The sequence below is a fragment of the Lissotriton helveticus genome, chromosome 1_2, assembly GCF_964261635.1.
Source record: "Lissotriton helveticus chromosome 1_2, aLisHel1.1, whole genome shotgun sequence".
Lineage (NCBI taxonomy): Eukaryota > Metazoa > Chordata > Amphibia > Caudata > Salamandridae > Lissotriton > Lissotriton helveticus.
This window is the reverse complement of record NC_136058.1, coordinates 303,274,824-303,292,269: the sequence shown is the minus strand read 5'-3', so window position 1 is coordinate 303,292,269 and position 17,446 is coordinate 303,274,824. Positions and strand designations below refer to the sequence as shown.

Genomic DNA, 17,446 nt, shown 5'->3' with positions numbered 1-17,446 from the left:
TTCATAAGGCTAGTAAGGCTGTCACTTGGTCTGCGCTTTGTGAGTATTTCTCTTGTCGACACTGGAAGGTTAGACAACACCTACTATTTTAATTCTTTGATGGACGAATGTCCACCTTGTAGGTTACCTGCCTTGGGTGTGTCCACCGGAGGGTTGTATGTGTGAAAGGTTGTCTGCTCAGAGGTGTTAGTGTGGAGGAAGGGAGTGCTTTGTATGTCTTATTCCTGCAAGGTTGTCCATCTGTACGATGATCTCCTTTGGTGATTTGCTGCTTGGAGAGTTGGATGTCTGGAGGAAGACCATCAGGTGGGAAGCTGTAGGTCTTGAGAGTGCAGCCATTGTACACAGATAATTTGTGTCAGAGAGTAAAATTGTGAACACACCTTTCTTGTATTACTAACCCTCGTTTGCTGTCTTCTTTACAGTGACTGATGGAAAGCCATGCTCCTTATGTCTTCCTCCAAATGAAATGTGGGACAGGACCCTAGGCGTGGCCAACTTCCCTAGGAAATCTGCAAAGAAGCAATCCAGGGTGGAGCAGACGCTTACGTGCGTATCAAAGAGACAACGAAAGTCTGGCGAGCCTGAGTACCTGATAGTGCAAAGGCCTAGCTCAGGTAAAGCCACAAATGAACGAGTACCAACCATTGGATCCGCTGATGCCAGTCCTGAGAGCCTCTCCCTGATGATCATTTGTGCCTTCTCAACGGGGCCTGTCCAAACATTAAATATTTTTGTGTAGCGTGAATTTAGCTAGAAAGCAATTCAGTACTGTTAGAAATGGGATTTCCGGTTGGCTAAGGCTTGCGCCAACGCCAGGCAGAAACCACCACTCTAGTCAGGGCAAGGGAGTCACACGCCAAAGATAACCCCTGCTCACCTTCTAGGTAAAGTGATGCGAGCAGTAAGGCTAATCCCGGAGGCAATGTAGGTTAAGTCTTTGCGCACGCACCCCCAGCAACAACATCCCTGTCCCCCCACAAAAGGAACTCCACACAAGGTTATATGTAAAAATAGCCTTTGTATTATGCCAAACACATTAGATAAGAAACACACACTTTACAATGTGCCATAGTGACGGGCAGAATTTACAGGGGATTATATACATGGGACAGGGCCACCTGGACCACTGTCAGGAATAAGCACTTTTAGAACTAGCATTTGTTAGAAATAGCACTTTGTAGGAATAGAATAGACCATATAATAACTATAGCGCCAAATAGCAACTGTAGACCACAACCAGTAACCACTGGCAAAAGGTAAGTACCACCTACGCAATCCTAAACACTTTAGGCAAATATTACGCAGGGAACCATGAACACACTAGTATAACCCATACTAGATAAAACAACCTCCTCAGCATAAACATATGTCTAGAGGTATCAGAACAGGGTGCGCAAAACATTCTACACACAGTACATTTCCTAGCACCCTAAGAAGCACATAAATCACATTTAGCGCAGAGATCACATTGAAGTCCAGGTTGCACCACTGCGCCAAAACCTAAACGTAGCAGCTACTTGCTGGGCAGCTGAGGGACAACAGCAAGGGCCTAAACGCTGCAGCAGGCACTAAGTGCTGCGCAGCTGGGGAAGGCCACGGTAGGGGTGAAGGAGTGCGACTCACTCCTGAGTCCGAAGTACATGTCCCTAGAAAGCAAAACCTAAACGGTGCAGCTGCCCACTACTTGCTGGGCAGCTGTAGGACAAAACTGCGACAGGGACTCTCGCTAGCCCCTCAGGACAAAGACTGCGCCAAACTGAGCCATCTGGCTCTGGAAATACACATTGCGCACTTTTGGAGCCCTCCAGGCTCTAAACAAGGATGGGGGCGTGGGAGCCACCTAGGCTCCGCACAGGCTCCTCTGGCCCTTTAAATTAATAATGTGCCCATGGGGAGCCCTCCTAGGCTCTAGAACAACTGGGGCCCTCAGAGGCACCAACACGGGCCCCTTTGGCCCTCGGGCCCCTCACCAGGGCCCTTTACATAACCCTGGCCATCGTTGGAGCCCTCGGGCTTGGAATAAATGCCCCTGTTGTTGGAGCCTCAGCAGGCTCTAAATACACAAAATGCCCAGGAGCCTCTCGTGGGCTCTAATTAATAAACTGTCCTCGTCGCTGGAATGCCCCCTCTGGGGACTTGGGAAATAATGGTGCGGGGCAACGGGGGAGCGGCCCACTGCCAACCGGGCCGCTCTATCGTCACAACCACTGCCCCCAAGACCAGCTAGCACCACTGGGGGGTGGGGGAGGGGGGGCGGGCACCGGCAATGTGCCCTGACGCCCCCCTCTCCTCAACGCGTAGCACAGGGGCCTCACTCACCGGGTTGCGGGCAGGATTCCTCTCCCTTGGGTGGCGGTAGCTCTTCACCCGGTCCCCTATCGGGACCGGGACTGGGACTTCATGTGGAGGCTTCGTGACTCCTCAGGCAGCAAGTCTCTTCTCCCGGCCGGGCGACCAATCACAGCGCGGCAGCGGGCGGGACTTCCTTCGCAAACCAGAAGTCTCGCCCATCGTCAGGCACTCTGGTGCCTGACTTCCTTTTTGCGGCGCGAGGGTCACGGCGGTGATACTTTGGGGCATAAATGAGGGGTAGGCACCCTCGGTGTACAATAAAAATGTAGAAACGGGGTGGGCACCCGTTAAGGCGCCTAAAACAAGGGGTGGCACCCTTAAATTAAAATTAACGAGAATCGGGCATAATGCAGGGTGGGCACCTGCAATGAAGGGGCCACAGGGGGAATTCCTAGGCTCAGGATTCCCTCGCACACGGCCACAGGGGAAAGTAGCCCAGCGCTCCCAGGGCGCCCACAGGCAGCATCAAGTCCTGGGGCAAAGGCAACAGCGAGGAAGGAGGTCCTGGAGGTCAGGGGGCATGTAGGGCCCAGGGGCCAGCACACAGGGCACTCCAGCAAGGAGACAGCCCCCATGGCGGTCCCTCCTGGGCCCCACCATCAGCAAGCCCCACTCTGTCAGGATTCAGGAAGTAGAAGGGTCCTCCAGGCATCCAGGGGCTGGGCAGGTCCCAGGGAGGCAAGCCTTCCCCTGGGCCCCAGCAGCAGCACGCCCCTGGTAGATTCAAGTCAGGAAACAAGAACAATTTCATGGGGTCACAGCCCCTCTTTTATACAAAGAAATCCTTTGTCTACAAAGGTGCAGGCCAGGGGTGAACCAGATACAACTGGTTCTTGAGCACTTTGTTTTGCTCAGCCCCTCTGCCTATTCACAGGATGGGTCTGGGACATCAGACACACCGCAGGGGGCAGAGCCAGCATTGTGGAGGGAAAGCCCAGTCCTATTCAGGTCCCAGGTGCACTCCTCCCCAGCCATCAACATGCAGATCTCCCATTCACCACCGGGACAGACCCATCCTGACTCCAGGAGCCTGGCACACCAGCCAGCCCCAGCCAATCACAAGCCAGCACATTCACTGCACAGACAGGCCAACCTCTAGAAGTGGCACTTCCACACTAGACACATGAACGCCGCACACATCATCGCGCAGCATTCAATCTCACGAGTTCGCACATACCAAACTCAACCTTGCACTCCCCACGCATCAGGAATTACCATGGCCACACACATTCCCCATGCATTCCTATGGGAGGGCAGGCCAATCTCACACACGCACTCAGAGAGCGCAGGCACTTTACACTGCGCCACAGTGCAAAAGTGCACATAGACCAGAAATCACTATTATTATGTAAAACTGAAAGGCAAAAAGTTCAGGGGTGAACCTGCCAGAAGGGCCAAGTCCAACAAGTACTATAGTGCTTGAAAGACATGCCTACAGTTAACATGATATTGAAGGGGTGGTTGGTTTTAAAATAGATTAATACTGCATCATTATGCAGTGCTCTTTAAAGAGACTTGTCATTAGCTGTTTCCTCAAATGGAACAGGTTTGGGGCATTCCTGATAGATATGAGGATGTTGTTCCATGTCCTGGGTGCATTTTACACTTCTTTATGTCCATTGTGGTGGTGTCCTGGCTGTGAGTGTGCCAAGAACCACTGGAGAGGGAGAGCTTGTCAGTCAGATAGGTTGGGGTGCTGGTTGTGATGGCTTTGTAGATGATGATGCTGGTTTTGAAGATGATGTGGGCCAGAAAAGGTAGCCAATGGAGTTCTATCATGGGAGTGGTCATGTTTCTTCAAGCTGTTGGTGAGGTGTGCTGTGACATGTAGCATGCCCATGGGGGAGAGCAGTGTGGAACCTGTGAAACTGTGGAGCAGGGCATTGCTATGATGCAGGTGCCATATGAGGGCTTATACGAGTTTCACTTTCTTTAGTAAAAGAAGCCGATACCAGTCTATTTTGTTTTTATTGATGGGTGAGGTCTGTATTTAGGGTGACTCCAAGTGACTTGCCACTTGGAGAATTTTGGGGTGCCCGTCCAGGTTCATGTTGTTGAGCCAGATTAGGACAAGTAGCTGCTTTGTTGTCCCTGCCTCCCAAAAATTTGCTTGCTTCGCTTGTTCCACCTTTACCTAATCCATCCCAAAAGCCAGCAGCTGACTGGTACTGTTCCTGAGAGACATGTTGGAGGCACAGTTTCCTCAGGCCCACAGGGGCCAGTTGCAGAAACTCCATTGACAGCAGTCGGACGAGCCACTCTCAGACTCCACTGTCGGTGGTCTCAGAGGCCAAACTGGCATTAGCCCATGAACGCCTCTCATGTTGGCCATCTGAAGCCAGCCTTGTTTGAAACCTGATCCCAGCTCCTGGGATCATATATCCCCACAAGACCAGCCAGTGAAAGGCACTCAGGTTTGTGCAGCAGTGAAGACTCTGGTGTCTATCCTGCACTAGCCCTGGCCCATGTCATAGTCTTCCCTGGGCGTGTTGTTGGCTGGAAGCCATTGGCACCCTCTTAACCTGTGCTATATCCTAAGGATGCCCCTCTTTCACTGTTGGACTATCCCCCTTTACTCCTCAGGATTGCTGGCAGGGATGTGGGAGTTTCCCAGCTTGCTTTTGGAGACAGACCTCACATTGAAGAAGCAGGAACAGGCTCTGTGTGAGCGCCTCTCTGCCCTGACCAGAGGCGTGACTTCTACCACCGATCTACAGTATGTGGGAGAGGTAAATGACAAAAGATCGTCATAATGTCAGTATTTATACCTAAAATGAACATGTGGCATGCAGCAGTGAAAAAGGCCTGACGTTGAGGTATGAGTTGGGGACCCCCCCCCCCCTCAGCACCTGGAGGCCTATTCCGTGTGAGTAGCTTGCGCTTTACAAACCTATGATTGATTGATTGAGTTTCATAGAATATTGCCCCTCCCTCATTTCTGCTGTTTCTCTGTCTTTCATCATTCCTGTGTTTTTAGTTATTTTTCCTTCAAAGTCTTCCCTCTGTCTTCTTTCTTTTGTTAATCTTTTTAACTGCCTTTTTTTCTTCTTCTTCCGTTGAAATTCCGTGCTCAGTTTGTTTTCTTTTCACAGCAGGTACCTTTTTTTCCTTCCTTCTCTCTCTTTTACTTCCTTTTTCATTGCCTTTCTGTTTTGACGTTTTTCTTTTTATTACCCATCCTTCCTCTTTCTTTTTATTTCTTTTTTATGTCTCGGCTAGAAACGCGCGAATCGCGTTCTCGCCAGAGAACTATAGTGATCGGTTCAGCCGACAAAGGGAAAAAAGAGCTGTGCACGCGCGCAGCATTGTCAATGGGAGAGGGAGAGACAAGAGCTGGCCACGCGTGCATAGGATTTGGTCGCGCGTGTGAGTCAGTCTCCATTTTAGTTTCGGAGCTGCCGATGTGCACGCTCACGGCACCGGCGTCTCTGCCGCACGCCGATAACTGCTCTCTTCCTGGCCGGCTTCACGGAAGGCAGCATGCTTGGAGCCCGTAGGCGCCCCCTGTGCCCCGCTGACAGATGCGCTGCACGTGGCACCCGGTGCACAGGGTATTCCTCTCCCTGTCACTGGCTGGTGCAAGCGGCTCTCAGTCCCATCGGAAGCCCCAAATGTATTTCGGCAGAGCTGGCCGGTCCCTCTCTAAGACACGGTCCGCAAGTGTTGGGCTGGCATAACAGAGGGCGGCAGCAGCACGCGGACATGCGTCAGGCTGCCCCTAGCGCTACCAGTGCTTAACAGGCACTACATGGGCAGAGCTAGACAGCGCAGAGGGCAGCAGCGCCTGTTCTCCCACTGCGGGACATTCACACTTATCCGGCCACAGAGAGTGCTGTACTGAGAGCTCACACCCCCACTGTAACCGGGTACTGGAGCCTCAAAGCAGCCCGCCCCTTTCTAATAAACATGCCACAGGATGCGCTGTGCTCGAAGCACCCTCCCTCCCCCCTATATTTTAATGGCCACAGGAGGTGCCCACGCAGCCTGCGGCCTCCAATTAGTACCGGTCCAGGAGGTGCTGGCGAAGGCATCCCCCACCCTGCGGTTCAGTACTCCTCTGCGATGTGCTGTGCGGACAGGTGCCTACCCTTCCTGTATTACTCACTCCAGAAAGTTCTCTGCTTAGTAGCAGCACCCTTCCCTGCAGTGTCAGCTCTGTACAACAGAGACACAGACCTACGCCCCGTCGGTTGCAGATTCAGTCCTGTGCAAAGAGCAGTATGGCCAGCACACCGCCTCCCGTGCAGGGCCCCAGCCACCCCCACCCCCTTCCTTGCGCTCCAGAACACGCTGTCTGTCCTTCCTTAGTGACATTACTGTTCCTCCTCACTCCCGCCATTTCCCTGCAGCGCCAGCCCCAGAGGGCCCCAACGGCAGTGTACAGTGGACAAAGCTAGAGATTGGGATATCTTGTTGGAATGCCTGAAATTACCTGATGCTGATTCCTCTGACAGTTCCATACACACTGGTCTAAATCCCAAGGATGACCAAGCAGCAGAGATACCGCATGAGGCCTGACTTCATTCATACTCAACCTGTGCCCTGCCCACACTGGAGGTAGATATACTTGGTATTATGTTATGCTGGAAATTCAGGAGGCACGGTAAGGGGGAATAGCTTGGGGGGGTTTGTTGAAGTTCTGTGCAGGAATGGGGCACAAGCACTATTTGTATATGCATATACTATCGTGGCCTACGAATACTCAAAATATGAACCTGATGCGGAAGTTGAGTAAACAGTATAAAGTAATATAACTGTGAACGTCTTGTTATTTAACATGCCTGCATAGTATATGATTTTGTTGCCATACAACAATAAAACATATGTTTGCAAAAAAAGAGAAATTATGCGGTTGAGACTTTAGGACACTATTGAACGGAAATGTTTGATTGGCAGAGTGGAAATGTCATATTTCTATTTCATACAGTGGGCACAATATGATTAATCACACAGCTCTGATGATGCACCTCAGGCAGGGGCTCACAGCTGTTATTATTCACACAGCTCTGATGATGCACCTCAGGCACGGGGCTGACGCAGTTATTATTCACACAGCTCTGATGATGCACCTCAGGCAGGTGCTCACAGCTGTTATTATTCACACAACTCTGATGATGCACCTCAGGCACGGGCTCACAGCTGTTATTATTCACACAGCTCTGATGATGCACCTCAGGCACGGGGTCACAGCTGTTATTATTCACACAGCTCTGATGATGCACCTCAGGCACGGGCTCACAGCTGTTATTATTCACACAGCTCTGATGCGCTCTCTAATACTCTTTACTAATAACTCTCCTACTCACTATCAACTTCTCACTCTACTACTTACTCTGTGTGTGGGTGCTAATGCAATAAGTCTCGCATATGCACACGATGAAGCTATTGGCAATGTAAATGACAATGCCATTTATTTATGATTTAAAAGAAAAAAAATCATGAGCAATGCCAATAGCTCTACCTTTGATGCTGCCGAGACCATTGCATTGTAAATGCTTGTTTCTATTTGCAATGTTTTCTTAGCATTTGGTCTTCTGTTCCCCTGCAGCCACACACACTCCCTCTCCTATTTCTGTTTTTCTCTCTCCCCTTCTGTAAGTTGGTGCATAGCTAACATTCATGTTGTGCCATCTCTCTCCATGCAGGTTGTGCACATTTTCTCCCACATTCACCAGACCTACCTGGTGTACTCCCTGTGCGTTGATGAAGCTGACAATATTCCATTGAAACAGGAGGAATTTGAGCTGCAGCCATTGCAGTGGGTGACGTGGGACGAGTTCCACAAGTCTGCTGTCTCCACTGCCATGAAAAAGGTAAAGAACCCCTCATTCCAGCCTGTGTGCCCCAGTGTCTTGCGAATTCATGGTGGCTGGGGAGCATTCGAGTAGATAAGTGAGTGAATCAAGCGAGTTCAAAAAACATCTCCAAGAGAAGAATATGAAACTGGGGTCTTATGATGGATTTTACTCCAGACTCTTCAAAGAAATTGGCTACACAGTCACATATTTTACATTCAGTTCTGACGGTCTCTTGTGAAATTCTCCAGGAATGTTATATTTTGCTAAGCAAGCCCAACGCCCTTTAAAGAAAAGTGAAAATGTGAGGAAACAATGTCCTCTCCCATTAGCTAAAGTGCCATGGGTTTTAAGGACAGTTCATATGATGTCGGTGCAGCAGGTTCCTTCTCTCCTACTAAAAATTAAACGTCCTTTTCTTACCCTCCATCTTCAATGTAGATTCAGGCAGCGCTGCGTTAAAAATAGCGGTGGCGAATTGCATGAAGGGTAAAAAAAACTTCTATATTTAGTGGTGCACTGATCATGCCACTGGCTGCATTCACATAAAATACATATATTACTTGTTGGAGCATCATGAGATATGCTGCTTCTCCCTCCACAACAAAGGGCTTCATTTAGGGTTAGGATTACAGGCAAAGCCAGGTGATGTAACTATGGTTTTGTATGAAAATTCTATGAGTTTTTGCATTTTTGCAGCTCATCACGCCCTCTTTCTATATATAATACACAGTTGGCATTCGCTGCCCAAAATGACTTTGGCACTGCTCTTGTGTCACCTGTTGACACAAATGAATTTTTGGGCACCAAAGTTGGTTGGCGCTGCAGTTTGCGGCGCAAAGTATCACCTAGCATTGCAAGCGCAGCCTCAGTTTGGGATGGGCCAGAATCTCTTGGAATGCGCAGGATGGAAAATTAAATTATGCCAGTCTTGCGGGTTCAGACCTCACCCAGGGTCATGCAATAAAGTGAAAGCAGTAGTGTCCTCTGGTGCCATGGAAATAACATCAGCATTAAGTGCCCCCAATTCAACACGAATTGTCACTCATATGGCAGCCTTAGAGTTTAGAAATGTGTCTGCTTCATCACCAGCATGCCATTTTCTATGAATACACCAGTTTTGCTGGTTAATTCCAAGTTTACATTTTTTTAATAAAGATATTTGCCCACAAACACCAATTTATGGCTTAAAAAAAATACACCCATATTTCCACACAATGTTTTTTTCAGGTAAATAAAGGGTGTTTCTCAAACATTTGTTTGCCCCCTTTTTTTTTATAATGAAAATACAGTATTTTACTCTCAAATACCTCCTTTTCATTTTGATGATTAAATCTGTTATTACCCAAACATAAGCGTATCATTTTATAAAAAGAACATTCCTTTTTGATACAAATACCAGAGTTTCAAATTTAGTAAAATATGCTAGAATGGTCCCCCAACAATCATTTTCATGAAGTTCACCCTCTAACTGATTTATCGCAAGGATGAGTGCTACCTGGCACCTCCATGTGACACCATCATGTGGAAGGACAGCCCATTGATGCACCATGACCAGTTAGCATTGCGGCCCACGAGATACCAATGATGCCCACCAGATGCCAGAGGTGGCTGCCTTATGCGAATGGCTGCCACCTTGCACCAGGGTTGCCCACCATAGGGACTGTCATCAGAAGCCGTGTTTAGCAACCATCTGTTTAATGTACCCACTTTATACCTACCAGATATCGATGGTAGTTACCACATTTCAGGGACGCCATCATCTTGCCAGGGATAATGACTTGTGTACCAAGGATGCCTATATTGTACCAGGACTGCCAGCGATCATGCCAGGGAAGATCAGAATTTTACCATGGACCATGATCCATTTGGGGGCTTGACGACAACATGGTAGTATCAGTGAGAACAAATGCACAAATCCCCTTCTCCTGGTCAAGATCTTTCTTTTATTTTTCTTTGCTTGTCTCCCAGTTGTCTGTTCTGGTCCTGATGGGAACTGAAAGCAGGCAGGACAACTGGCAGTGCTGGATGCACTGCCTGTAAAGGAGGATCCAGCCTACAGCATGGTGTTTCTTACAGACGCCTTGGCTCTGACCCTACTTTTTATGTTAGTGTTAGCTAATGGTAGGGCTATTGCTTAAGTGTGAGTGGAGCGGGGAGTGTCCAGAGGCCGCCTCATGTCTTAGAATCTGCATTAATTCTGTATGCAGATTAAAAAGTGCATGCAGTCGCACGCTACAAACTGTGCATGAGTGGAAAATCAGCACAGAATTGTACCTTGAACATTGTATACAACAGCTGATTGATCTCCAAGACTCTTTTGTCTTCTCCACTGACTACGAGTCTGTAAAGCTCTCCTCCAAGGAGACCCACGGGTGGCATTGCAGTGCTCTTTTCATGGAGCTGGCTCAAGTGGTGGAGTCAAACTCTGGTATGGAGGAGTCGCCACCAAGGTGGATCACTGTCTCAGGACAGGAAACCCAGATGTGTCTGTAATATCAGACTTGGTGGGTGAATGACAGTAAATCTAATACGCCTACTGCCCTAACTGGTCTCTCGGGCCTGGTCTACAAAACTGCTGAGCTCAACAATGAGGTATTTAGCTCTTTCCTGAAGCTTAAGAGGGTTGGTGGGACCCCCCTTCCTGAGCTAAGGTTGTATATGGGACCCAGAAGGCTCTCCTGACTTACTGCGCAGATCACGGGATGGTATCTGGAGCAGATTTTGAAGTTCAGGGAAACAGCTGGTGTGGGTGCAGTATGTCCTGCTGTGTCTGGCATAATGTGAGATCCGGTATCAGGTAAGGTTGGTATAGGTGGTTGTCATTGTATGATACCATTACAGACTATCTGCCGACAGTGTCCAGGTGCCTACTTGTGCGCTATGACATCACAAAGAGATTCGACTGGATCACGATCAATGATGTGATATATGTGACTGTGAGCAGGATGGTCCCAGTGGTGACTTTGTATGGGGTCTGATACAAGACTTAGTGCTGCAAGGTATATCGTTTGAGAGAACATATAAATTACAGGGCGGGTTCATTCCAGATCTCTCCCCTCCACCATTGGCTCTTGGACCCCGCGGTAGCATGTCATTTATTTAATCTTTTGCAAAATAAAACATAAATAAAGTGATAAAGGGAACATACAGACTTGGGTAAGGATACAAATGCTTTGTGAAAATTACATGCAAGTCCTTCCCCCTACCCGTAAACATGCATATGTTTGTACTTCAGGTCATTTTTCAAGCAGCGATAACTTCGTTTTTTCTCTTCTTAGGTATTGAAGGTCTGTGAGAGCAAGATCTCTGCCAAGAAGGATCCTACCAAGGTAAGCCTTCGGCCCCTAACCGCGCCCCCACTAACCGCGGTATCCATCCATTGGAAAAGTGTAGGACAGGACTCAAGGCTTGCTTAAGTGCTCTGGGTTTCAGCACCCATTGTGCCATGCTGTCCTCTGCCAGATCTATGCCCTTCACATAGCTAGTTTGTTTTCTGACAAACATATTCCCCTTTACTGGGATATACTGTTAAATATTTCCTTGAGCGAGTCAATGGAGCTTCTGAAAACGCCTCTTGCATTAAAGGGTCTTCTCCAAATGAGATTTGTTTTTCAAGCCATCAAGTTGCCTTTGGCAGCCATCTTGATTCACAATCACATACAAAAGGAAGCTGCAGTCTCTCAACACACAGCCATGTTCTTGAAGTTTACATATGATTTTAATTGAATGCCATTTTTAGCTTTCAAATGTCTTCAGCTTTCTCATAATTTTTGCTTTTGGTGATATGTGACAGCAGCTTTCTTTCTAAACATACACCTGTTAAATCAGGAAGGACTTAAGATAGTGTTTTTTTATTTTCTTGATAGAATGAGTGCAGTGTTTCCTACTGTAATTGGTGGCTACAAATTATTAGGGCCCCTGTGACCCTCCAGCTCCACCAGATTTTGGAGTAAAGAAGTCTGGTGGGTGGGTGTCTGGTGCTCAAAAAACAGAATGATTACAGAAAGAACCATTTGACAATTACAGTACAGTGTCATCCCACTGCCTATAGGTAAACAGTCCGTCCTAGGTTCTAGAAACCTGCAGATCTTGAATTTTGAAATGTTAATCAGCATGATTACACACATGCATGATTAATACAAATCCCTCACTATTGTTCTCAACTCTCAAACAAGTATGTAGTGGAAAATGAATTATATTGGAATACTTTCATCAATATTTGATAGCTACAGAGGAAGGTCATAGATCGCAAAAAATAACTTTCAAAACAATCATAAATTAATAAACCAAATATTTCTCAATAATTCAACATTTATGAATTAGACATCTTAAATCTCACACAGTTACGGGTGACTACTACCATCTCTTAACACTAAGGTCAATAGTGAGCTCTCAACTTACTAACTTAGCTACCCATGGACATCAGATAGTTCAAATAAAGGCTGTGCGAATGGGAGGTTTTTTTTCCGGGTCTAAACGCATGTTGGTTTCCAACGTTTGGAGTATTGCTCGTTAATCTGTTCATTCCAAGTGAAGTAACCTTTTACTCAAAAACCCGGAAGCATGTTCAGTTCTCCCTCAGGTGAGTGAAGTACAGTAGGGATTTAACTCTGTGGTGGATCTTGTGTTGGAGAAGAAAGGTTCTGTATTGTAGATATACTGTATGGAGCCACATGCACTCCACTCCATGGAAAATTCTTTCTCCAGCGCTAAAGTTGCCATAGACTCAAACATATGGACATTCTTAGAAAAGGCTACATCAAAAGTCAAAAGATGATCAGCAGGACCTTGATACTGACCAGGCTACTCGACCGTCCACATGATGCTGAGTGATTCAGAGGAAGGATGCTCCCACTGGAGAGCTCCAAGGACAGGTGCCATCGCGTGCCACGACTTGCAGAAAATGATAGATCTGAAACCATATTGTTTTTATATAAAAATGACCTCAGAATTTGTTGGCATGGTTCCAACTTTAAGATGTATTAAGTGAGTTTGATTCAGCATGTTTTTATCGGACTGCCCTACCCTCAGATATTATGATTGGTGAAGAGTCTATAATACAGACAAATCCTATCAAAAAAAATATTTTTTTGCGCATGTACCATCATTTTTACACTTTATTACGACAAAAATGCAATACAAAAACAATACCCAATGTCAAATTTTTCTAAACAGTCTTTTTCTCCTTTTAATCATAAAAATGGTTTTGCTGCAATAAATCATCAAATGCAAAAACACCAGGTGATGGACAGAATGCAGAACAATGTCATACATTCACCCCAGTACAGAGATCTGGGCCTAAATCCATCGTTTTTTTGCTCACCATGCCATTCCAGTTTGAACCCAGCCATATGCAAATCAGTTTTGGCCCTGTGCCCCTTGGGAACAGTCCAGCCCGAACTGCCAAGCCAGGTCCTCCCTGGACTGGAAACAAGCATACAAGGACCGGTTTCGGGCTTTCAGCCCTCATCAGCCTGGATAGCTTGATTCCAGTGGCATGGAGAGCACGGGACTCACGTCTGAGCATACCCGTCCCACTCGGGGTGACAAATGCAAAACTTTCTGATGGATTTTGAAACATGCACAAATATTAGATTTCTTAAATGTCTTATGCGGGGCTACCTTAAAGGATATTCTCTTATTTCGGAGATTTGCACGTTAAGATGTATTAAGTGAGTTTGATTCAGCATGTTTTTATCGGACTGCCCTACCCTCAGATATTATGATTGGTGGGGAGTCTATAATACACACAAATTCTATCAAAAAAATGTTTTGCGCATATACCATCATTTTGACACTTTATTATGATAAAAATGCAATACAAAAACAATACCCAATGTCAAATTTTTCTAAACAGTCTTTTTCTCCTTTTAATCATAAAAATGGTTTTGCTGCAACAAATCAACAGGCAAGACAAATATTCTTCCATTCGACTAACAGCATAGTGCTCATGTTGCAGTGACACTAAACAGCAAACACGTGTTTCGTGGAGTTGGTCTTAACGCTTCTTCGGGGGGATTCTTCCTAAGTCGTGATTAAATTAATTATCCATATGATAGACGGTCATGTGTTGCCAATAGCCTTTCCCATAGGATCTGATCCATGCACAATAAAACGCTAAAGATACATAAAGCGAGAGTCCTATATAAAGCACTCTTTGATTTCCCAGTTTAACACATCTTACTGAAGAACCCTCCCATTATTCATATATGTATTAGCGGCAGCCTATTGACTTAATACGGAGTAGATTCTGCAGGAATTCGCAAGGCGCAGTGATGGCCACGAGAACATACCTAATGGTAATATTTTCCTACCCTATTGTTTAACTATTGATTTAGCATGTGGTTTAATATTATTTGTATGTTTTATTTCTTTACAGAGTACCAAGAGAAAACGTGGCCATAAGACTGAAGAGAAGTCCTCCCCCAGCTCTCAGCACAAGCCTGAAGTGGACAGGCAGCTAACGCTTAACAAATTTTTCAAACCTGTGATCCGAAAGTGACTGAAGTGAAGGCATACTAGACTGGTGGGCATTCTGTAGGGTAGGATGGCGCAATATCAAAGTGGCCAGTTTGTGGCCTGTGTAGGTCTCCGGCTGATACACCCTGTTGCTGTTAGAAGTCTGTGGGGAAACTCAAAAGTGGTCTGAAGTTCTGGTTTTCACAGTCAAACTGAGCGATGTGAAGTGAGGCCGTTCATACAATGTGCAAGCACAGAAATGCAGTCCGACCTGGGTTGTCTTAGACGGGTTGTGCTGCGACGGAAGCATTGATTCTGGCTGTGTAGGAAGCCATTTTATCTACAGTCGTTTCTGAACACACATGGGCCATAGAGGATTCAGGCCACATTTAGGAAGAAGACAATTGGGGTCACATTATCAACTGCTCAAGCTTGGCTACCAGCCGGACTCGTCACACAGCCTTATATACAGTGTGCCTTATTCTGACCACAGTCGTACTATCCATTAAGGCATCACTGTAACACTCTTGATTATGGCTACATTCATCATATTTTCCATTCTACTGATATCCAAGACACAGTCAAGTCTGGCTCATCTCAGGACATGCTTGCCTCCTGCTATACTGGGCATTGCTCAGATTCGCCCAAATACAGGACTCAATCCGTGCTGTCCACACGTCGGATGCACTAAATGTAGGTCACTACAAGTGCACATTCCAAAATGACCACACTCGGAACATGCTTGATTTGTGCCACACTCAAGAAATTGCAATTCTGCTACCACCGGGCACTGATGACTCTGGCAGTGCTGGACCCATACTTACAAAAGTTATATTGCTTATGCAGAATGTTTGTGTCTTGTAGCATTAGTGATGTACAGGGTATTCTGACATGCAAAGATTGTAATTAGATAGACCTGTCCACATGTTTAGTTGGAGGGGGAAGATGGTGATTGTTGGGATCAAAAAATCCTTCCCATCCAGTTGAAATAACTCTACATACGAGAAGTGCCGGTCATGGCCAGCTGAAGCTAGTGCTCCTTCCCTGTCAGGTTCCGAGTAATATAAATTACTTTAAATGCATTTACATTTTTTTTTAAAGTGACATACCCCCTGAACAAATTTCAAAACATCATGATTTCCAGCCAGCGTAGTTTTTGCTCAACACATGCAATCGCTGCATTTCACAATCCAGTCAGACCCTATGATCTGTCTGTCCAAGCAACCATTTCTGTAGTTTGGCATCAGTGCTATGCTGCGAGGGGCCAAGCTGCCAGGACCTGAAGGCCCATTTTATAAACAAGCTGAAAGCACTAGACCAAAGCCAAGTACTTTTATTAAGTTTAATTTGGAGTTTTTTACACTATGCCCATGTGTGCATCAAAATGGACTGCGTCTCTTACCACCAGAAAACATTTTAGAAATGCAACATAATAAACTTAAGAACTGGTGAATCCAGGTTATGTCACCGAAGGAGTCTGTGTGTACCTTGTGGCCTCTTTTATGCCTGCTTATATCCGTCAACGCTCCAGCTCTCACATGCATGCACCCTGGACAGCGATACAAGGAGGCTTTTCCATGCACTGAGTAACTGAAGGTTAACACTCCAGTTCAGTGCTGCACCCATGTTCATCTGTGTCCGTGCTACATGAGAGAACCTAGAACGATGGCGATGAGGCCTCAACAGCTCTCCGGGTACGCCAAAGAGAACGAACCGCCATAAAATATAGAACCAATCAAGAGCAAACTCTCCCCACCACATACAAGGACAAGAACTCGTGCATACTGTGGAGAGCAGGTGAAGTCCCAAGTATGCTCATGTACTGTCAGATAAAGGACATTAGCACATTGGAATTTATCATGAACTTGAGGTTTACAAATGTTCAAGGACTTACCACTTGTCAGTAGGTGCTGCATCTTTGATAGAAGCTCCATGCCACCTCCATCCTTTGACACACTTTCAGTACATGTGTGATTGTAGTTCTTGGTTTGTAATGTTGTACATATTTTTAGCACTATAACTCCTATCGGTTGTTGGAAATGTTTAGAGAACTCTGCGTTGGAAATGTTTAGAGAATTCTGCTTTTTTAAATGTATTTTTTTTAAAACATTTTTATACTTCAGTTGATTTATACAAATAAAGTTTACATTCCTTAGACATTCTAGTATTATTCATTGGGAGGCATCCTGTCTGTGGGAGAGGGTACTGTTGACAGTAAAGTTATTTTTAGAAGAAAGTAGGATTTCTGTGAATGCACCTGCACTTGTGTTAGAGGGGCTGCCCAGATCTTCTTAAAAATAATGCAGGATGACCACAAACCCACTTCAGCCTCGAACCTCCTCTGACTGCTCGCCCAACACATGCTTTTTAACGTGTAATGCCAATAGTACTGTACACATAGGTATTCAGGACTATGACCATCTCTATTGCCCTCAGAAATGGAAATATTTTGTCACTTTGGAGAGGCTGGAAACAGCATCTGCTGTCTGTTTTAGGCCTGGGCGGAGTTCGCGGAACTCCGTGAAGTGACCAAAAAACTCCGCTGCTCTACGAGAAGTTATGCCAGCGGCGAAGTGTGTTATCTCGCACCGTTTGCATTGATTTTTAGAGCCGGGTGCTTGTCCCGTGCTGTAAAATCAGCGCGAGTGGCATCAAGGGCAGCACAAGAGAACACTGGTTCTTTAACCCACCCGAGAAGAAGTTCTACTCAAGCAGCAGCTTCCTCAACGCGAATGGAAGGTTTCTCAACGCGAGCAGTAGCGACCATCCGCGACTGCCCGTGTTGAGAAATCTCAATAAGTGGTCTAGCGTTGGCTCTCCCTCACTCGCCAACT

The 17,446-nt window shown here is 46.4% G+C and overlaps 1 protein-coding gene across 2 annotated transcripts in view; it reads left to right on the top strand.

Moving 5' to 3' along the window:
* The window catches only part of MUTYH (mutY DNA glycosylase), a 139,454-nt gene extending 122,683 nt beyond the window's left edge, over positions 1–16,771 (top strand). For both annotated transcript variants that reach the window (XM_078671784.1, XM_078671785.1), the window contains exons 12-16: positions 426–617; positions 4,939–5,084; positions 8,001–8,168; positions 11,432–11,482; positions 14,533–16,771. In XM_078671784.1, coding sequence (XP_078527910.1) covers positions 426–617; positions 4,939–5,084; positions 8,001–8,168; positions 11,432–11,482; positions 14,533–14,655 — 680 coding nt within the window. In that variant the 3' untranslated portion in view covers positions 14,656–16,771. The remainder of the gene's footprint in view (positions 1–425; positions 618–4,938; positions 5,085–8,000; positions 8,169–11,431; positions 11,483–14,532) is intronic.
* Positions 16,772–17,446: the final 675 nt, after the last annotated feature.